Genomic DNA, 23,848 nt, shown 5'->3' with positions numbered 1-23,848 from the left:
TTTGCAGAAGCCCCGATGATTGTGAGAGTTTTGGTCCGGATGCTCTTTGTGGATGCGTCGGAGGCAGACTATTCTGTTTGATGTCAGTTTTAAGATGGTAGTGGAGATCTCTGGTCTTCTCTTCCCCTCTCTTTTTCAAACACACACACACACACACACACACACACACACACACACACATATAATCATTCAGTCCATATGTGTTGGCGTTTAACTTTAAAAAAAAACCTACATTTTAACTCTTTAATCTCCTGAACGTACCTGTATTAATGTGGCTGTCTAGCAGCAATCTAACAGCACCATAAATTACAATTATACAAACTCGGATGTGTGCTAGTATGTATGCCATAAGTGAGTGAAAAATAGAAAGAGAGAGACTGAGTATAGCTCAATATAGTTGCATATATTGAATAATGCAAGTGCCGTTGCATAATTGAATATCATTCTGTTATTGTGGCCAACCAGTATCATGTTGAAAGCTCATCTCGTCATACAACTACTCCTCCCACTCAGACCATTACATCCCCTAAACAAACATTTACAAATCCCCGCACTATTGTTTACTTCAAAAAAAGACACTTTAATAACATGTATTTTCACATGTATTTATATGTTTGTTTTACATATTCTCTTGTCATTTTTTTGATATTTTTTAAATTATATTAGGGAATACTTTTAGCTCTATACTATTGCAACTTAATATAAACGATTTTTGATTCTGATATTGGCCAATCCTTATCACAGTTAAATATATGCCATGTGTGGACACTTAGGGACAAACCTAGAATACCTGCGGCTCTTTATCTGCTGCACCAAACCATCAGGCTTTCTATTCTAATGCAAATATATTTCTTACGTTAACACTTCAGCAACTTTAGAATAACCTCTATTCCAAGGGTCAGCCAAGCGCTCTGAAGCTTTTTGTTTTCAACAGATTTCTTTTCCATCTTAAAAATGGCTAGCATCCAGCCATCAGGCCTTGTGTTTGAGGAGAGCACTGGCTCACTGTTGGCACTCTGTGCAAGTATTTGAAGGGGGCGAATTCCCCGGCTATATCTGATCTCCCTCTAACATGGCGCTCGGGTTTCTTCCATCTGTTTCCCTGCTAAAGATGGGCTTCTGACGCGCTGCTCCAGGTGCACTGTGGGCTGTGTACACAAGTGCAAATACACACCTATACTATGCACGCTGGCACCTTCCTGGACCTGCTTACACATTCAGACAACAGAAAGGCTGGCAAAGGCACACGCACAATAAAACACACTCATACTGATCATGTACACCAACTCTTTGTTTTTGCCCCAACAATGATCATAAGTACAGTACTATAACAGCATCTAGCCGAATAAGTCGGAAGAAAGGTTTACTTCCTTATTTACATACTAATGTATTCTATGGTGAAGAGGAATCCTCTTTAAATGAAAGTAATGTAATAGACTGACTGAGTAAATTGTGGGTGCCATTTAAGATCAAACACAGACTTACTGGAAAGTAAAGCAGTAAAGCTCCAAACAAGATGACCTCCAGCAGAATGAGACCAGATGTGCGGATGTTCTGGTAATGTGGAAAGAGAGAAAAAAGGAAACAAGATTAATCAATAAATCAATCACTGACAGGGAAAAAGTGATGTATTGTGTGTTGAGGGAGTTAAAAAAATGATGATCTGTCACAAGATATTAGTTAAAAGTTTCCTCAGCTTTGGATATTGGCACCAAGTCATGGAACATGACAAACATGTTAAAATAATTAATCTATTCCTGTTGCTGTTAATCTTTTATTGCCGTTTGTTTTAACAGAGTACTGTGAGGAGTTGTAGGCAAATACTTAATCATTGCCTCCTTCAAAGCAAACAAACACAAAGAGGAGTTGAATATATATATATATATATCATACATATACAATACCAAATACATATACTTTCAATTTTTTTGCCTTCCCCTAAAATAAGAATATAAGTGACGATAGCACCTTTTCTGGTTTGGATTGAATTACCCAGATTACTTCTTAGAGGATTTTCCATATATTTGTATGTAAATTCATAGGGCCCTGGGGACATTTCTTGTGAACTGAAGATATGCAGGAGATTTTCATGCGACAACACAAATGTCTATAAATAGCACATTGTGAAAGATTCAACTGAACTTTGCCTGAGGAGGGGTTGCAATAATTCTACACGGTGAGGATCTCATATTTATTTAACTTTTTTCTATGAAAACTCTATTCTGAGCAAAAGATTTTTCCTCTGGGATTGGATTAAGGCTGGCTCGAATGATTGGAAGCTCCTACCGTTGCCATGGTAATAAAGGCAAAAATCTGTATTCAAATACATCATTTATATTTTGATATGCAATACCCCAAAAGTCCTAAATTCCCTTAAAATAAGGAAAGTAATTCCACATTATAATTCATGCATGAACATGAATTATAATGTGGAATTACTTTCCTTATTTTCAGAAACAGAAAAGGCTATATACACCCAGGTGTATATAGCATGGCAAGACAAGCACCCAGGTGTCTGTAGTCAACAATGCTACTTGCACCTGACCTGAGCACACATTAGATACTGTATTTGTATATGTAGCGTAGGCTATGTATATTTTTCATAAACTTAACAAAGTAGTTTTGTTGCCTAAACTTAACCAAGCGACTGAAAAGTGAAAATAAGACAACTAGATGTAGAAATAGGCTTCTCACAGGACTCAATCCCTGCTTCCTGGGTGGATGTCTTGAATTTGACCCATTCATCCACCAAAACCTGCTCTCAACACATACTTTGTAGCAACTACATAACTAAACTACTATCACTACCTCTCCACACTAGCCAGAAAGATCTTTCTGGCAGACATTTAGTAGGCTTTAGTTGTATTCTCATTGAGTTCGGGAACTCGTGATTTTTTTTTTTTAACGGCCAAAATCCATGCAACAGAGGATGAGATTTGTATGAGTTAAGCTCCAAAAGTTGAATCCTAATTATCATAATGCAGCGCTATACTTGCTCTTTGTTAAGCTACGATCACATTAGTTTTCCAAAAAGGATGTGATGGAATGGCTACAATGTCGGCCATAGATAAAAATGATGTATGGCAATCACAAACTGTCATATTGTACTAATGGCAGGGAATAATAACAATTCCATTTCCAATCACAGCACATACTGTACGTGTTTCTATTGGCAGACACGCACATGCACTCTTTAATTAGTAGATTCCCAGTTTTAAACTCCAAATCCCCAGTATTTAATGCAGACTTTCTGTTCCAAAATTGTCTTCTTCAAGCTTAGATAAGCCCCGATGACATTACTAGATTTAAAACTCCTTCCAGTGCTTCAGGGGACATAATATAAACATTTTTAAATGCTCAGAAGTACAACTCCCGTTTAGTAAACCTTAAGGGGCTGATATGTAAAATTGCTGCTGTTCTCCTTTAAATTTACAGCATTTGATTTGCATCCTACACTTTTCCACTGTGACCTCTGTGTCCCCCCCTCACCTTCTTCCTCCTGAAGTGGTAGACCACCACCATGCTGGCTAGGTCCAGCACCATGCACAGACCCTGGAAGGAGGCCACAGCGAGCCGCAGGGCGCTGTCCTCCTGCACCAGGCAGGGCGTGTCGTCCCGGCAGTAAGGGCAGCCCTCGTGGCACGGCAGGCACTTACTGGACACGTCAGAGGTCTCGTCTTTGATAGAGCCCTGCTCCTTGCCTGAGGACATGACAACACTTTAGTTGACAATCAGAACACTAAATGTTGTTGTTTATTTGCAATCTACACGTTACTGCAAAACAAAAGTATTTGTTCCCCTATAACCGATGACAGACAGCCTTTTGAAAATGTTGTATCTAATCATAATTTAGAACATTGGTCTGATTAACGTCGTGTTTTTAAGGATTATCAATGTAATTAATTTGGTTTAGCTGTCACGCACTGACTTCTCATTAAACGCTCAGTTAATCAATTTGAAGGAATCAAAATCATCAATCCAATATATCACAAAGCCCTGATGGTGATAATTACAAGAATACAGCCTTTAATTAGGCAGATGAGGGAATAATGAAGGAGAGGACGACACCGCTCTCTTCATCACTCTGTTCTGCATAATTGATGTTATACTAGCATGTGGCACACTTGGATGTGGTTTATCATATCTGTCCCTGAATTACTTTTCATTTGGGAGTGTTCGCATTAGCATGGATGTGTTCTGTTAAGTGCCTTTGAAACCCAAATTTAGTCAATTACAAGTAAAGAAAGGACAGGCAATGCCAAAAATATATTTTCTTCATTCTGCGCCATTTCTGCTGTGCCAGGATTTGAAGTCAATCTTTAGTCCTAAGTTGTTTTTGTACCTTTAACTGCATGAACCACAAAAGTAGAACAAAAAAAATCATTACATCAAGAAGGAAAACCTCCTGCTTAGCTCAGAGTGCAGAATTAGCTTTTAAGTCCAGCTACCTGGTGGAGGGGTAAAATTCTGGAAGCTGGTGAAAAGTTTTGCACAGAACCTGGTGAGGAAGAAACACTTGTGTGTTCTGTCTTCTTTAAGTCCAACTGAAGCGTAAGTGAGACCGTCTACTGGGACATATTTCACAATGAAACAGAATATAGGAGTGGTGTACAATTCCAAGAGGAATTTAAATCAAATCTTTTGCATTTGTTTCTGTCATTAAAAAATGGGTCGGCTAGGATTTGAAGTGAGGCGGAGCTATAGAGGACTGTGACACCACAAAAATTACTTAAAAGTTACTTAAAGTTGCACATTGATAATGGATGGATGTGAGGATATCATTGCTTGAAATTGGTCTGTGCTAGTTTACCTAAGCACATTTAAAATGTTGTTTTACAGGACGCAAGAGATGATTGGATTTCTCTTGCATAGATTGTTAAATAGGTGCACAACATGACCTGCAATCTGATTTTAAAGGTTTTCAAAGGACTTGATTTGAATAAATTGTGTAAAATGTCTCAGTTTGACATGTGTTATTATGTAACTTGTCACCAACATCTATGTCAAGACACAGATCTATCCATCCACCTGTCTATCTGAAAGAAGATCACCAGCCAAAGTGTCTTTGTTACATTCTAATGAAATGTCATGTTTGATGAGGTTCTACTGCGCATTTCAGAATAATTCATTGTTTTTGCAGGCTGTGTTCTCCCTCCATCCTTTCTCCCCTTTGATATCTGTCCTGTTGGCCTGTTGCTAGGGAACAATACAAAATCTATTTCCAGTCTGGTCTGTTTTCTGGAATGCACAAGGAATACCAGACCAGTTTCCAGTGAGGCGAAATCAGGGTCGCCAATGACTGCGACCCAATCTGAGCCGCAGTGATTTTTAATGACTGGGTCTGCATGGGGTTTGTAAGAGGAGTCTCTTCACAGACTGAAGAGACTCATCATGCTGCATTACAATAAAGCTCCAGTTTAGCATATCATCCCCCTTGGGGTGCTGTATCGTTGGAGTCAGGGATGAAAACCACAGCAGTTGCTTGATTATCTCGCTCATCAGGGCCAAGCTTTCTGCCTGGAGGACACTGCAACGCTTTCAGTCAAGGTGTCAGAATACAGGCATTCCAAACCAAAGCACGAGCATGGAGGTAGAGTTAAGCAAATATTTGAAAATCACAAGGGTGAAAGGAGAACAGGTCCAAAACCAAGTTGTGTGCACATGTTCAGATATTTATGTTTTCAGCCCAAATTCATTGTGTCTGTTACATCTGAATGGAAATGAAAAATGGAAATAATGGAAATAATGGAAATATGAGAGTAATAGCCAGATTAGGACAGACAATGCCAATTGACCATAAGCCAAACCCCTCCCTCGAACAGTTATTGTCCAATCATAGTTTAGCAAATCATAAGCTTTGGATTTTCTCCATAGCAACTCAGGCCAAACTTGTGGTGTCATTGATCGTTTCTCATCATAGAATTCTCTTGTAAAAGTGGTTCAAACTGTAGTAGTATTAAATCCCGACATAAATCTAAGCACTTTGTTGCTTGTCAAAGTATTTTTAATAGTAAACACCTAAACCACACATTATATATTCTTATTACATTTTTACTAATAAGATATATCTCTAAAACTCGGGATAAATCTCTTTACCCCCAAATACATGAACAGTACTGCTGCTTCATGTCCATGTCTTCTTCTACAGAGTTCAGTTGGAAACATTAAAAAGTCAGATGGCGTTTCAGCGTTAGAATTAGAATTTGAAATGGTCAATCTGCCATTATGAGTCGAATGAGAAAGATGCTTGACAAGGGTAGTAACAGTAACTAAGGGTTTAGCGAACAGTCAATTAAAGTGTGACTAATCCTCTATTCTAAGTTTTTTTCCATCATTATGCGTATCTGTCTACAGTACACAGCCACCTTATAATCCAACAGGTCTGTGCTTCAGAAGCCACCAGTGGCTTCAGAATAGAAACATAGTAGACATTTCCACAATAAAAACAGTCAAATCCTTTGACTGAGCATTAGGTTTCATAACCTCACAGGCCCTCAGGATACCCACTCAAAGACATAAGAAGAATTTCAAACAAAATGTGTCACTGTCAGCAAAAAAAAATAAAAGATGTATTTTTGTTGCTTTTTTTCATAAATCCCAAAAGCTTGCTTTTGAACAACTCAAAGTTTTGATCTGACAGCTCACTGCAATGTATTTTTATATCACAGAGGGATTTGTAACCTACTTTTAAAGCCATTGAGCACCACTCGGCTGGGATGGTAGAATCCTCTCCTGCACTGGCACTTGTACTTGTCCAACACAAATCCATGGCCGACGATGGGAGTGCACTGGGAGAAAAAAGACAGTTGGACAGTGACAAAAAAATCAGCGTTCACCCATTTTGGTTGTAATTAGAATATTACAGGAGTTACTTGCATGGTGGGGAAAGTTAGAAGCTGTAGAGGAAATCACGTGAAAGTGAAACAACAGGATGGAAGGGGGATGATCGGATGACTATGTCAATGTAGCTTTGCTTTGCTTCTTTTATTCAAAAGCAAGTGGGAGTAAAGTGTTGAAAGTCTTTCTGGTATTTACAATTTGTGCAGCAGAATTAAATATTAAAGGACACAACAACAACAACAAAATCTGTCTTCTACATTGTAATAAGTCTTTTACAAAATGTACTATTTAATTTTTTGTTATAGTAAATTGAATATTTGAGGAAGTCACATTAGGATCTTGGGAATGATTCATTCTTTTCAGAAATTGTACTGGCCACTTATATCATCAAGAAATTAAAATTAACCACAATGTATGTTATTAAAGCATGATGTCCAAAGTCGCTGCCAAGACATAAACAGTGTGTTGATAGTTCTCTTCACACATTCATTCATATTTTTAGCATTTCTTGCTCCACAGTATGCATCAAAATTCCTTCTTAAGTAAATTAGATTTGCAAGAAATGTTGTCAAGATATGGATGATACAAGGACCCAACAGTGATTTTAGAACAGTTTACAAATAGAGAATGCTGTTACATTTATAATGTAAAAGAGCTACACATAATATACAGTGTTTTACAACCTTTATCTTTCTCTGAAATCAAATAATTTGAATGTTCTGCAGGGTCTCAGTGCTGTAGTCATAACAGAAATTACAAACTGACCAGAGTACAGTCCAATGAGTTTTCAGTTCCGGCTGATGATTACGCTCCTCGCCAGGCCCCCTGCAGTGGTCCCAGTTAATGAACTTGTTTCAATCATGTTATTGAGTCTCCTACAATGCTTACATGCTCCTCTGCAGCGTGAAGCAGAAGACACTCCAGTTATAAACATGCATGGTGTCAGGGGAAATCACAGGGCTTTGCCAAGTTACAGGGAAACTAATTAATATCTAAATTAAGAATTAAGCATGTCTGCATAATTCCAGTTTGCATCGGTAACTGCAAGACTACATGGGCTTAAACACCATCTGGAGAAAAAAACCTCACACACAGGCACCATGTGGATTCTACATAGTCATGTGTATGCACACACCCCTGTACTTAAATAAAGCTGCAATAAATTTGACATTAATGATCATAAATAGTGCATTGCATTGCAACACCAAGACTACATTTATACTTCATAAATCTGTGACAGTTGCTGGTCTTTATATGTTTCTGATTTTCAATTCAGAGCACATGCTGAAGGAATTGACATTTTGGGAAACAAGTTAATTCACTTTCTTGAGTGTTAGATGAGAAAAATGTATACCATTCTCATGTTTGTGCGCTAAGTATTGAGCTACATGTACAGGCAGCCATGAGGCAATTAGCTTAGTGTAGCATAAAGTCTGGAGGCAAGGTAAACTAACAGCTAGCCAGGCTCTCCTCAAGATAAAATAGGCTTAACAGTGCCTTTAAAGCTTAGTAATTAACAACTTGTCATTTTTTACAATTTATCTGTGAATGTATGAAACACAACAGAATACATGAAAAACATCCTTTTTCCTGCTACTGTATATGACTTTACATTAAAGATCAAAAGAGAATTTTCTTTTTTTTACTATTATTTTGATAAACAACCATTCAGTGAATTTATATGAATTTATTTATTTATCGCAATTTCCAATTTAAAGCCAAAACTTCCAGCTGAACTTCTGTACAGATCAGCTGTTTTTCAAAGCTGACAAACTGCCCCAAATCTCTAAACTGCGAATTAGCTGCAAGAGTGATGAGCTGCTGAGGGTATAAATGTCTGAACTTAAGTGCAAATGGTTGACAGAATAAAAATACGGTAAATTGCACCACTGAAGACCAGCAGGGATGATTTTTCTGGTATTAGCGGTTTGCACCTTCATAAGAAAGACCATGTATCTAATCAGCCCCAAAGCAAAAGTACATATGTGAAAGAATTTTGAAGCAGGGTATTGAAATATTTGTTGGATTTCCCTGACAGCATTGCAGGCCTCCTGGACAACTGTTACAGCTTTCTCCTTGATAAACCTCTAGGCAAAAGTCTTTCATTATGAAAATAAATAGGGGCGTGGCAGTATGCTGATTGCAAATAGCAGCCTGTCAGTTTACAATGATTCTGATTTACTAATATACGCACAGTGGTAAGAACAAAATTGGCCGGTGAGCACGTCATGAATCCGAGGGTAATTTTGCATGTGCCAATATTTTGTGCGCAAAGTAAGTACATTTCACACATATTCGTGAATGAGGCCCTTTCCGTATAAAGACTTCTCTCTCCACGCTAGACATGAATAGAAACTAGTCATGAATAGAAATTAAAGAGCAAAATTCAAAGTGCCACAGTAGTGAGTGCATAGTCTGAAGAAAGCTGGACACCCACACAACGGTAGGTTCAGCTTCTCAAAGCCGGGTTGATAAATGCCTCTCTCCTGAGGGGCAGATGAGTCATGTCTCGCGGTTTTGGGGTACCTAAGTTCAAATAAAACTTGCATACAAAACATGAATTGGAACCCAGCAAACATAAAAAAAACAAAAACCAAGTCACAGGAAACTGTTGCTCATCTACTGCTAGAGCAAATATGTGTGTGTGTTTATTTGTGTGTATTCTCTCTAAGGAGATAAGCATACTTGTAAAGTCTAAAAAATAAAAACAGGAAGGGGCACTGATTTGAGCTAAAGCCTGACCATCCTTTATTTTAACAAGAAGGAATAAGGGTCTTTGTCAGGATCTTCTCTGAGTGGAGGAGCAGGTGGCGAGCCGAGGACTCAGCCTCCCATAGGGCCCCCAAACACAATTGGAGTCCAACTTTGAAACTTTATCTATGTCTCTTATCTTTTATACTGAGCTGAAAAGATAAGAGACATACATATATAGATAGATGGATAGAAATATAGATGGATAGATAGATGGATGATAGATAGATAGATAGATAGATAGATAGATAGATAGATAGATAGATAGATAGATAGATAGATAGATAGATAGATAGATAGATAGATAGATAGATAGATAGATAGATAGATAGATAGATAGATAGATAGATAGATAGATAGATAGATAGAGCACATGGAGCATGCATGCATACATAAAAAGCACAAATATTGTATGGAGAAAACTGCCCAACCATAACCAACCACACACACTCACGCTAATGCAGACATAAACATACACCACCAGCATTTGTTAGGAACTTATTTTCTGCTTACTCCAAAGGAAGTGGATACTCATTAAGATAAGACCTACCCAGGGACAGTGAGGTGGGCAAGGATGAAATATAATGCTTATTTTAGACCGTTATTGGGCTCCGTGCATCCGAATTGTTGCGATTATTAAACCTGTCTGCTCTACCACAGCAGAAGCAATTTTTGGTTCCCATGCGCATTTTGAAGTGCAGCAAATAAGTAGAAGGAATAAGTGCACATTACTTTAATATCCCCACTCATTTCAACCTTGTATGAGACAAGTAACAATATTTCCAACCTACAATACTTGAGTTAATACATCTCTCAGAACTAGTGCAAGTACAGATCCAACGAGTATAAAGTGGGAAACATGCGTGTCACACAAGAGATTGACAAGGAACATCAAAACTAGAGTAATGCCACCTAATACACCTGACCTGCCTCACTAGCACACCGCTCCATATGTCGTCTATCACCAGTGCTGCTTTCTCTCACATCTAAAGGCAGGGGGTTTAGCTGTGCCACAGCCGGCCTCGCTTTTCCTCAGCCACCATGAAAGGGCTATGAAACGGTCGTTTGACGTGTCTCAGTTTGATGGATCACCTTCATCAGACCGCAGGCTGAAAGTGAAAAAGTGTGTTATAATCGCACCTTACTTTGGATGCAGAGGCGAGCTCCTAATTCCACTTTTTTTCCTATCGCTTGGCTGACAGGGTTCAAGGTTGCATTGTCGATCACAGAAAGGAAAGACTAATGCCTAAATTATACTGTATATGTTTCAATTGTTATAAGTCTATTGTGGCTCAGTTGGAAATATCTCCTCTTTCTCCAGGATTAATGCACACTACCAATAAGACCCAGCTGTTTTAAAGAGATAGTCTTTTAGGATGACTTTCCCCTTGAAAAGTTTGTGAATTACTCTATAAAATTCTACTTAATATATAATGAAATATAAACAAGTACAAAGTACAAGTACAAAACCACAGGTTTTTAGCAGAGCCCGCATCACAACACCACAAAACTATATCTCCTGATACTATCACGCAAAAGTGTAGAACATACTTCACATGCTGACTAAAGCGTGAAACCCTTAAAATGAATTATCTGTAACTTTCACATTGAGGCCCCTCATGTTTGGACTCCAGTCTGCTGTTTCAGGTTTTCTCACCGTACAATTTGATAAAAAGCTGTGAACATGACACCAAGATGGGAGTTGGCAAGAGAAGAATAGAGAGAGGGAGAGATAGAGAGAGAGAGAGAGAGAGAGAGAGCGAGAGCACTCTGCGTCCCTCAGAGATCTATAAATACACTAAAAAGCATTAAACCCTAAAAGCATTACAATCACTCTGTCCCCTGGGTTTGGGATTTGCCTGCTGCTGTTTCACAAGACTATCAACTACTGCAACCGTGGATGTCTGAGGAGAAGAGACCTTGGACTTAAGCCTGTCTGGTATTTCTCCATCAATTTAAGAGGCAAACACTGCGATATATAGCCGCGTATTGATTGGTGGCTTGTCGCGGTTACAGTGCTGTGACTAGAGATAGAGTCATCAGCCGAGTGCTGCTGTTGGTCTCCCTGCATTCTGAGAGGACATTATCTGAGGGAATATAGGTGATGGGAGTGTGAACTCAGAAATCCAGGGCTTTGATGTAAAGTTAAAGAGGGAAAATATCCTAAATGTTGACAGCAGTGAATTTCAAGTCTCACTTGGAATTTTAAGACTTATGAGATGAACCCTCAGTTTTCCCACACAGACATCTGGGTGGGTGGTCCCCAGCTCCCCACCCGGACTCGATTGGGAGGCCTCATTCAATTAAGACCGCTCTTGCCGACTTGACAAGCTCTAACACTTCTGGCCTTGGCAGATGCTGAGCTGCAGGCAACAGATTAAAGAGTGAATGGTGTTTCTGTGTGGAGGATGAATCCTCCCCGACGACTGTCCCTCTCTGCTGTCACTCCTCATCCCTCCCTCCCTCCCTCCCTCTGTCTCATCCTGCTTTGCATCCTCGTCCTTCTGCTCTCCTTCCTCGCTTCACGCTACAATGCATCAGCCTAATTAAAGATCAAAGAAGAAATAGTATAGGCACTGGCTACCTACAGCTTTGTTAACAAGATAACATTATGAATATTCTCTACTCTAATGGTATACTGTTAACCAGAAAGTGGGCATGAAAGGGCCACTTAAGTATTTTAGTAATTTTAGTAGCACATTTAAATTGAAACTTGGGGCACTATTAAGTTCTGTGCTGAGTTCAAGAAAGAGTTCAGTAACAAAGATCAAGATGTCCTACGTTTGGGGTCCTGGTTTGTGTTAAAAATAAAAAATCCCAAACTTCATTAATAGAGCGCCTCCGGCACCATTTTTAATAAATAATGAGCCACTTCAGTTTCAGAAAACGTTGTTTATTTAGAAAGACTATTCAGAGAGGTGTGTTTTCCCAACTCTGAGACCACTGGACGTCCAAGCAGGACAGCCTAAAACAACGAGCATCGGTCTATCTATAATGTTTAACAGCAGTCTAGTCCATTGCGATATAATGTTGTGAATGCCGATTGGAAACAAAAATTATGGAAATTATACGAAATTCCACAATAAATGCCTTAGAAGGCTCCAAGGGGGAAATCAAAAGCAAGAACATTATTACAGAAATAAGGCAGGGGTTACTGTGATGGCTGGGCTATGTGCCTCGATGGAGGCAGATTGCATCCCACAGTTTGCACTAACTGGACTCCAGGCAAAGATCATAAATAAGCTTGTGCAGAACTGTTGCAGTATATTGCCAGGGATAGGGAACAATGGAGGTAGCTCACTGTGGCTTTATGTCCCAAAATGCAACTTGACAGCACTTTTTAATTAGACCTTCTCTGCCATCTCTGTCAAACTTCATGCCCCCCTAGCCTGTAACCCTGGCTTTCTGTGGAAAATATGAGGCAGAGTAGGTATGCCTGTGAATAATAAACAGATTTTGATGTGCTAATTTGGTGGATGTGAAAAATGATCCATATAATTACATATAACCCTCTTCAAACGGGTTGTTTTCCTAGCATCAGTCTCGTTGTTTATGCAGCAGCAGATCACTGTCACGTTCTTTACAGGGCTAATAATGCAATTAATTATTACAGAGACATGATTTTATAATAAATGAAAATATTACTGTCAAATATAAGTGAAGTTTAAGTCTGTAAACTTTGAGTTATTCACGAACACCAAGAAAGCTGGGAAATTTGCCTGCAATATATTTTCTCCCTGAGGATTGGAAAGATATTGCAAAATTCCCTTTTTTAATAAAAATTCTTCACGGTCCGTGCACCTGTATTGACTATCATACAGCTAAACTATGTGTGGTCTTGTATTATGCTGGATGTGGTTTTCATATTAATAAAGGTGCAGCTTTCATCTGGACTGTGTGTTCCGTGTGTGTCTTTTAGCCGAACATCTTAATGTACAGTACAAGAAGAAATAAGCAATGACGGAGAATGATCACATGCACCTTTTGTTGGATACCAGTCACCTTGGAGTTTCATCCATGTTTTGGACAAGCGGGCCAATTTGGAAAGAAACCTCTTTGTGTCACAGTCCTGGTGTATAAATGGTAAATGGACTTGTACTTGTATAGCGCCTTTCTAGTCTTCCGACCACTCAAAGTGCTTTTTCACTACATGTCATTCACCCATTCACACCCATTCAGAATACTGATGACAGGGGCTACCATGCAAGGTGCCACCTGCCCATCAGGACTAACTAATCATTCACAGCCATTCACCATTAAAATAGGATAATTGCAAAAGGCAATAGGCTTTAATGGAAACAGTACTGCATGTTTGTCACAATGTGAATTTGTGCTCTTATAGTATGTATGTTCCGTGCAGCCCTCAGAAAAGAAAATATGTTTTCAATATATCTATATTTTCGCAGCTGCATACTAAATCTTGCTTCTTGAATTTGAGGGTTTATTTCCCTATGTTTTACCTTTTTTGTGAAATGGAGCTTTGAATATTAATACTTATGGTCTCTTTTATGATGAAAAAGAAAAACACTTAAACACACACATGCATTGCCAATTGGTATACAGAGTAAGTGTTGCAACACTTCAATCCAGCTTTAGCTGTAGAGCTTCAAACTCCCCGAGGAGAGACGGAGAGCCTCTGGCAGCACAAAACAGAAAAAGGAGAGTGAAACAGGAAAAGACAGAGCAGAACTGGTTATTTTATGTCTCCTCTGTTTCTCAAGTCACCTTTTTTTTTTTTACCTGCTAGAGATAGGGCATGTAAAAAAACAGGTCTTTCCTGACAAATACAGAATGACATATCTTTGAAGAAACCCCAAATCCAGCATATTTCTTCAACCTATCCTTCCATTACTGCTAACATTCTGCACAGGCTTTTGCTGTGTCTTATTCAGTTGGATATCCCTCTTCTTACATGCAGTATTTATATTGACTTTAAGACTTTTAAAGCTTAAATCCTCTTCTTTCTCCGCAATGTGCCAGAGACGATAAGGATTGCAGAAAGACACACAGCAAGGCAGAGACAAATATTTAATTTAAGTCCCTTTTTTCACCCCATACAGCCTGAGACTGCAGTGCCTGTTTTTTTTTTTTGCACCGGGGCAGAGCACATGTGTCCAGGTAATTAATTTTTTAGAATAGAGGGACTCCCATTACTGTCAACAGTAGCTGAGCTAAAGTTGGAAGTAATGGCTGCTTTTTCTATGTCCGATGTGCTTTTCGTCTCTGCAGCATTAAAGCAGTAGAAGAAGGTGAAGAATATTTCTCAGTTATAACTTAATCAGTTCAAATGATGGTTCACTGTGTTAGACTGGCAAAGGCAGAGCAGGACAAGCAGACAGATGGATGGATAATTTCCAACTTGTCTTTCTGCCCTCCTCAGAGGAGTTAATTAGCTTCAAGAAAAAGGAGACACAGAGAGAGCAGTAGGGGCAATGGAGATGGCAAAATTGAAAGCAAAAGAGTGAAAGACAGATGAGGAGGGGGTGATAGCCAAAGATAGAGAGAGAGATTTGGCAGCGTGTGAATAGCCATGGAAACAGACAGTGTGGTAAAGCACGAGAAGAGGAGACGTAGCTGATAGAGGAGAGACAGGGAGGGTAACCCTCCTTGGCTGTCACAGCAGTTTACACTCATTAGCAGAGCTCTGCTTTGGAAGCTCTTTATCTCCAGCGGCACGTTTCACAGGACGGGCGGAGAAAAAAGACACACACAGACAGACATCCATATGCAAACACACTGCACACACACACACACACACAGAGATGCTTACTTACATTTAAAAAAACACACACAATGAAAAAGAAAAAACATATAAACCTACTCAGATGCTTCCGGTTACAAATCACCCACACTAAACATTCTCATTCTCACAGTACTCGTCTAATTATATAAGCACTGGCTCCTTATGTAAGCTGCTTCCTCTACGACTGTCTATCCATAATGCATGAAGTCTTGTATTTGGTTCACGGTGACACATCCTACCTTCCTCCACAGCCCTGCTGTATCTGGGCAGACCAAAAAAAAGGCCAAGAAGAAGATGTAAAAGAAGAAGATGCTCATTTAGCTGAACAAAATTTTGCTACAGATGAAATTCAAACCAAAACTTAGAATTATATAGTTACTTTGGTGTTTTGTGAGCATTCTTCATGGGAGCAACTAACTTGGTTTTAAAACCTAATTCTTTTTTCAGTTAATCCAAGTTCACTTAGAACTTAAATATTCACTAATCACTATTGTGTATATTAACAATTGACCAAATGTCAATGTGTACTGTGAAAAGGGACCCAAAGATAATAATCTCCCAACTCTGATGTCCCCACAGCTCTGGAGAGCGTTTTAGCATCTTCTTTACAAAAGCAGGCTACATTAACATCTAGGAACTGAAGGCATTGGAGAGCTTCCCCTTATTCCAATATGGCTTAAAAGCTACTTATTTGGCCGATTGGGAGATACTGTATCTGTTGGAAATGTAATAAGAGTGTGTTCCATTTGAACTGGAAAGTTGGATTTTCTGAGTTTCGAGACAAAATTTTCAGCAACCTGAAGTCAGATTTCCAACATAGAAAGTTTGTTGAACCTCCACAACCCCGACCTGAAAATCCAGTAGAAAAAGTAGAAAAGTGGTAGTTATATACTGTTTATTAGCACTTCTGCTTTATCCATGTCTCACTTAATCAGTCTTATAGCAGAGAAACCACTCCAGATAAATGCTGATGTTGCTAAAAGTTTGATAGATCTTTAAGTAAGTAACTGTTTGCTAACATTTTTTGTGTTTACTGCTCATTAAGTTGCTCCCAAGTGGCCAAAAAAAATGAAATTAATAATTGTATGTTTTATTGCTAAAAACGAGCCTCACTATCTCACAAACAACTTCTGAATATAAATGTGTCTCATTCAAGTGAGACATACAGTTTGGGGGATAAATTGCCAAACCTCCTCGGGTTTCACTAAACTGCCTTCACAGCAAAGCAGAGGACACACATTTTCTCCATCATGCAGAATAGACAAAGTTGAAAAAAATGCAGAGTTCACATAAAAGTTGTTCAGTTACAAATTAAGCCATTGGGCCTGCAACATAGTAACAATAAGAAGTGTACCATTGTGGTAATACTCTGCTCTGTCACATTACTTAGAGTCTGTCTCTGTATTATCTTTCTCTCTGAGACAGAGCCTCAGGGTGTGTTTGTTCTCAGTGGGGAAAGCAATGAGCCTCACACTGACTTTCCATAGACCATTTCCCCAAAAATTTATTTAGCGAGGTTTAGAAATGAACTGCTTTTTAATAGGGACTTTGGGACAAAAGGCAATTCTTACTTGGTCTGCGATAACAAGCCAAAAACCCCGTCTTGTGTTTTTATTAAAGTTTTTCCAAAATGTAGTATTGTGTGTGGTGTACTGGGATGGGATACCATTTTAGCCGCCAAATCATGTTTTCCTGGAAGGTTTTGACAAGACATTGGACATTTCACATCCTAAATTTAAAACAAAATCTAGATTCTATTCACTACTGTGATCATAACGCAAACTGCTTGTATTTCCACTTGTTTAATAGTATTCAGGCCTTGCTGTTTAATATTATGTGCTTCAGATTCACTTTCTTTTAGTCGATCTTTTTTTTCTATGACTTCTCCCTCCATAACTGTGCTTATTATCACCTCTCTTTATAGAACATTGATTTAAGTGACGACTGATATTACAGAAGCTCAAACACCAGCAGCAGACAGCTCTATAATGAAAACATTTTTGCTTCACTGAAACTATGTTTTCCTTCATCTGTTTCCAGCCATGCTAGAAGTGTGGCTCTATGAATGGTATTGTCAGACTGTTGGTTTGCCCACCACTTTGGTTCAGATTTAAATGTCACGACAACTATTGGATGGATTGCCATGAAATCGGGTGCAGACATTCATTGTCGCCAGAGGATAATTGCAATGACTTTGATGATCCCCTGACATTTCACATCTAGCCACAATAAGATTGACATTTGTGGTTTTGAGTGATATGTCTGGATAACTATTGGATGGATTGCCATGAAATCCGGTACAGACATTCATGCCAGACAACTTCTGAACATGAACATGTACACATTGTTATTGTGAGCATGTTAGCTTACTGGTGTTACCCTTTCACACAAAGTGCAGCTGCTGGCATGGCTATGTACTCTTGTTCTCGTTGTTTTATAGCTTTATAATGCAAAAGCTTGTGTAACCTCTGTTAAACAGCCCTCTGTTTTAAAATCCTGAGAGACTGACCTTCCGCAGTGGACAGCTGTAATATATATAAATTCATCCTGCAAAAAACGTAAATTCCTATTGTTGATTTTAGGGCTGTCCTCCACCAAAGAAATTGTAGTCTACTAACACTTGACAACTAATTGATAGCTAATTTAATAGACAAATCTGTAAAAATTGAATAGACAAATCTGTTAAACTAATCGCTTAAATTAATTATCCATAGAAGGAAAAGATTGATGGCATTGTTGGAAACAGATTGATTCTATAAATCTCTACTTGTCTCCTCCTTACAAAAGATTTCATCTTTCAAAGTTTCAATTCTGCTGTTTTCTTAATTATTGCTTCCAACATTTGAAACAGAGACAAGTAAAGCTGCTGATTCAAGATGGCACTGAATCATTGACGGCCGCTTGGCCAAATATGGTGTGTGAAGGAGAATCATCAGAGGAGGAGAGTAATGAGTGGGGAGCTCTGAATAGCTCCTTTCATGGTGTTTCATGTTCAGGTTTAATTTTATCGACAGAAAACATAAGCACTTTAAACGTTTGCACAGAGAGAAGAAGGAAAAACTTACTCACATTCTGTACAAAACAATATACCTGTAGTTACAACCAAAATACATACTTACTTACACACACACGCAGGAGACACCTCGGATAAGTCCATGAAAGTAGTCTTCCATGGACCGGTTAGAATGACCTTGGTAACTAAAAGGTTGGGTCTGCCCACCATTGTGATTACAATAGAAAGACACCACAGACACCATCTGCACACATACACATATCTCAACAGAAGATATAATCCCGCAATCGGCACCATTCTGATTTTATCAGTTAGCAGCCATGAGAGAGTTGCTAATGACAATGGCACAATGCAGAGGAAACATCAAAACAGATCTGGACGAACATGGAGACGGACATGTTTCCTCTGTAGTTCCCCCCCCCCCCCCCCCCCCCCATCAGAAACCGAGAGGGGTTGAGGCACACAGACAAAGAGCACAGTCAATTATTCACCACATCTTGCAGCAATCCATTAAACTGCATTTATTATACATCATATGGCCAGCGACATGCCACGCAAGCCTGAGCAGCTACTTTGCCCCGGTGGAGTGAGAGAGGCTTCATGCAATACATCACATAACACTAACGCATGGGCACTGACACGAGCGAGGCAGTAAACGCACAGTGGAGCCCACCCACTGACAAAGACACACACACACACACACACACACACACACACACACACACACACACACACACACACACACACACACACACACACACACACACACACACACACATAAAAACAGCATACAGGAGCTCTAATAGATACAAACATGATGTATGGCTGCTGCCAGTTCCATCACAGCGGTCACACAGGTACAATCACTCTACCATGGAGAAGACACTCTCACACACATATCAACATCACCAACCCTCATCATCACAGACAAGCAGGCTGCAGCACACTCACTGATGTCTACAGACACTGGACTACTGTCTGTGGTTTTGTCTTTTTAGACAATTTACCATCCAAAGACGAGAACGGTCTCTTTGACTTTTTTGCCATGCTAGCATTGTGGCTCTATTAATGGCATTGTCAACTTGTCGGTCATTACACTGCTTTGGTCCAGACTGTATATATAACCTCAACTATTGGATGGCTTGCCGTTAAATTTCGTGTGAGCATTCATGGTCCCCAGAGGACAAAGCCTATTGTTACTGATGATCCCCTGGCTTCTCCTTGAGTGGCATCCAGAGGTTTGCTTTTTTTTGTGTGAAATTCTCCACAACTATGGGATGATTGCAGAGTGATTTTGTATTGCTATCCATGGTACTCAAAGGATGAATTGCAACAGCACGTCAAACTTTTCACTTATTCAGTAAAATATCTTAAGTGAATTGGCACCAAACTTTGTACTGACATTCATGGTTCCCAGATGATGACTCCTAATGTCTTGATGATGATCCCCTGGCCTTTACTCTAGCACCATCATGAGGTTGAAAATAGTGAAATGTTGCCATGAAATTTGATTCAAACATTAATGTTCCCCTCAGGATGAATTGTAATAACTGAAACTTTTCATCTAGTGCCACTATCAGGTCAATTGATAGTGGCGTGTTATGGTCACAGAGTATGGTTCTAAGAGGAAATGGTTAACAACATTAATGTCCAACAGGAAAGGCTCTTTTCAAACATATCCTTCAAGTCTTTACTCTTTGATATTACACTATCGATTATCTACTTGAGTTGATGCACATTTGAATGCTTTGAGTGTTTAATGGCTTTTTTCAGACAGAAGGGGTGTATGGGTGAACAAATGGTTGAATGTCACTTACAGCACACCAACATGACAAAATAGACAAGTGACAATAGACTGTTATTGCTGAGCAGACTCACTTCCATGCTAGTGAGATTACAGCGATGAGTCCCAGCGAACCAGCCACTGTTGGAGCACTGGTCAATGTCCACATCCTGCAGGTTCACATCCACACGAACCACACCCCTGCCAGAGAGAAAGAAGGGAGGAAAGAGGGAGGAAATAAGGAGAATGGGAGGGATTGATGGGTAGAGTTAGAGGAAATAAGGAGAAAATCCAAAAAGAAATCCAGAAAGAAGCCGGTGCAAAGATAGAGAGAAGATATAGAGGATCACAGAGATGTTATGAAAGTGGGAAGAAAGAAGAGGATGGAAATGATAAGGTCGCAAAATTAAATTAGGGTGCAGTAAGATTTAAACAGAAAAAAATGTTTAATTATAGATTTGGTTAATGTTAATAAATAATAAAGAAGAGACCATGATATAATGTAGAAATGAGACATGGGAGTAAGAGAAAATCGGGAGGGGGAAAGATGACACAATAGAATGAGGTAAAGCAAATCGGTGTGAGGGAGAGGAGGGAGGAGGGAATTTAGGCAGAGAAAACCAGAATGAAAGAGAAGAAAATTATAAAGAACAGGAAGAGTGGTGCTTAGGGGAAGTAAGGTCAATGGTGTACGAAGCAGGGAAAAGGAGTGTGGTAATAGAGAGGAATGAATGAAATAGATTGAAAGTTGGAAATAAAGTAAGAGTGATGGAGGTGACACAGAGAGAGAGAGAGGGAGATAAAGGTAAAGAAAAAAGGAAACAGAAGCAATGTTGAAACTTCAATAAACACTAGCACAACAATGTTCTGCTACCCAACAGGAGACATACGAAATGCAGTTAGAGATATCTAAAGGTTGTATTGTTTTGATTCACAAAGGACAAACTAATACCTAATGGAATATCTAGCTTGTCCTTGCTTTTTGGAAAAACTAAAAGTTTACTCCCATAAAAAATAATAAACTGTTGTTTTGTTACGTTGTATCCTCATTCTCTTCTTTCTTAAACCTCCTTTAATACTGTATGCTGAACAACAGTAATCATTTAACAGAAGATGATTAATCAAGTCCTCACTAAACAATATTTGGATGTTGTTAATGTTCTTAGGTTATGGATGGTGGGAGATGTGTAACGATCGTTGCACAATGAGCTGTCTCTGGAGCTGTCCCAATATTTGCGCCAGCTGGTGGAAATCTGGCTGTAAAAGCCGAGCTGTTTTCAGTGAAGGGGCTCTGATAAACCCACTGAACACTACCTGCCCAACACCAATCAGCGAGTACACAAAGGTACCGACTAACTGGTGAGCCAGATATATCACACAGGAGTTGGTGGAGACCAAAACAGAGCTAAAAGTAGAGTGAAAATTGAACTTACATTCAGCACAGTTGCTGAGAAACACCACTCAAAATGAATATTTTTGTTGCTCTCTGCTGTATGTGCTGGACTGTTATATACAGAAACATGTTCCTGCCTTTTCACCTACCTATAACATTAATGAAGAAAGGGGTTATTGCAGGGCTTTTTTATATTAGACTGCATTATTTTAGCTTGCTTATAAACTGGCAACTGAGTGCAATTTCAATGTAAACTTTTAAAGACATAATTAGACGTGCAGTGGGTTCTCTTCTGTTCAGCAACACTTCAGACGTGAGGTGTTTTCCCACTAAAGGTGAGAAAGATTCTCACATTTCCTGTCTGCTTGGAGGCCCAAACATGTCTGCAGGATGTTGGATAGGTTCAATACTTGTAGACTGCTGGCCCATGCAGCTGTGAGCCATCACAGATCCATACTGCAAAGTGAATAAGTTTAAATACTGCTCAGGGATGAGGAAAACTACCTTGGACTTAAACCAGTGGAGCTAAGTTCACTTAAGATGTTGCAATTATAGTCTACCTGCTGTGTATAACCAAGCCCAGTTCTCTCTCTCTCTCTCTCTCTCTCTCTCTCTCTCTCTCTCTCTCTCTCTCTATCTATCTCTTACACACACATATACAAATGCAAAGCATGCTTTGTCTTCTTTGATTGACATTCTCCTTCCCATTTCCTCCACCATCGTACAAGCTGCACGTTGACATTCACTCTCTCATCTTTCTCTACCTCCTCAATGGTTCGATGGATTTGGTCTGACACCCGTCACTTCCATCTGCCTGCTGGGAAGTGGAACAAACAAGCATGGAGAGAGGCTTTGGCCACCAGCTCTCCTCAAGTACACAACCAGACAAAAAGAGAGGGGGGCGAACGTGTTGACCCTTTAGTGACAGAACATTTTGAGCTTCAACCCTAACCCTATTCAAAACAACATCCAAGCTCAATTATATTTTTAGTGTGGCTTTTTTTTTGATAATCTTCAAGATTGTGTTAAAATGTATCGTTTTCATTGTATATTTACAAAATAATATCATTAGTCACTCAGTTTTCTTCCAAAACTGTCCCCAGCATTAGCTTCATGGGCTCTGTTTGGTGCTGTTCCTGTGTAGTTTGACCGGTAGAGGTTGGGTTTTCATAGAGATGGACTCATTTGTTTGTATCTATTGTGGTTCTGACTTACAGAAAATGGTACTTGTTGCACCTTTAAAGTAGGGATCCACCAATCAGGCTTTTTAAGTCCCAGTACAGATACCAAGATGAATTAATAAGCTGTATGCCTCTCTATGTGGAAGTGAATTTGATCATTCTTTTAAGTGTAGAGCAAAATCAGATTTCACTTATGCATCGCTTCCCTAACTTGGTAAATCAAAAAGTTAAAATGTTTATACTGATTGATAGAAATTTTGTGAAATGTTATTTATTATTAAAATAATAAATCTTGCACCAGCATCTGGTAAAGAAATCTTCAAATGTATTTATTTCTACGGCATGATGTTTCTGGAGGTGCTTTATTTAGTAGGTTGTGTTGTATTTTGCAGTGTTAATGTTTACCATCAAAACAATTGGTTTTGCAGATACTGCAAGTAGCCATTAGAATTTGATGAGTAATATACCTCCAAACCACTGAGAACTATTTGTTGTAATCAGGCGTACACATAGATTTAAATTAATCGATTGGGCTTATTGTCACTGATATCAAATCCTGCTATTTGACTCAGGTTGGCCCCAATATCAGTATTGGATCAGTGCATCACAACTTTAAAGCCAGCTGCAAAAATATATTCTGACAGCTGGTCAGAAGAAAAAAAACATAATCTCTAATAGAGCTACTGGATGTAAAGACAGCCTTGCTGTGTCTCGAGGCAGACACACTCCCTCCCTACTTCGTGATTCTGATTAAAATCTGCATTTAGTACATTTTGATTCAGTTTGCAAAAACGAATGAGCTCTGGTCACAGAACCAACTGCGCTGGCCACAGATTGAGTTTCGAATTTGGCCTTTGAAGGACAGAGAGAATGGAAAAAAAAGATGAGAAAGCGGTTGCTTTGAGGTAGAGAGTAGCAGACATAGTGGAACTGACTCCATCATCTACACAAGCTTATGCTCTGTTCAGGGCCAACCAGCTTTCTATTTTTAGAAATGTCATCATAGGACTGAGATGACTGGCAGAAGTCACAGAAAGTTGCAGACCACAACCCACTTTATAAGAAGTAGAGTAAGGAGGAACACAGCATGCATCCAGCTGAGTCGTTGCAGTGGATAGGTCTACTCTACTCTTAGGGAGTGCAA

At 39.2% G+C, this 23,848-nt stretch overlaps 1 protein-coding gene across 1 annotated transcript in view; it reads right to left on the bottom strand.

Annotated features, from left to right (window-relative positions):
• The window catches only part of LOC129089220 (probable G-protein coupled receptor 158), a 49,396-nt gene that overhangs the window by 22,952 nt on the left and 2,596 nt on the right, over positions 1-23,848 (bottom strand). Inside the window, exons 2-5 of the mRNA XM_054596611.1 lie at positions 20,226-20,331; positions 6,686-6,788; positions 3,490-3,701; positions 1,486-1,554 (exon numbers count right to left, since the gene is read on the bottom strand). Coding sequence (XP_054452586.1) covers positions 1,486-1,554; positions 3,490-3,701; positions 6,686-6,788; positions 20,226-20,331 — 490 coding nt within the window. The remainder of the gene's footprint in view (positions 1-1,485; positions 1,555-3,489; positions 3,702-6,685; positions 6,789-20,225; positions 20,332-23,848) is intronic.

This window comes from Anoplopoma fimbria, chromosome 3 (genome assembly GCF_027596085.1).
Source record: "Anoplopoma fimbria isolate UVic2021 breed Golden Eagle Sablefish chromosome 3, Afim_UVic_2022, whole genome shotgun sequence".
NCBI lineage: Eukaryota > Metazoa > Chordata > Actinopteri > Perciformes > Anoplopomatidae > Anoplopoma > Anoplopoma fimbria.
This window is presented reverse-complemented; position numbering and strand designations above follow the sequence as displayed.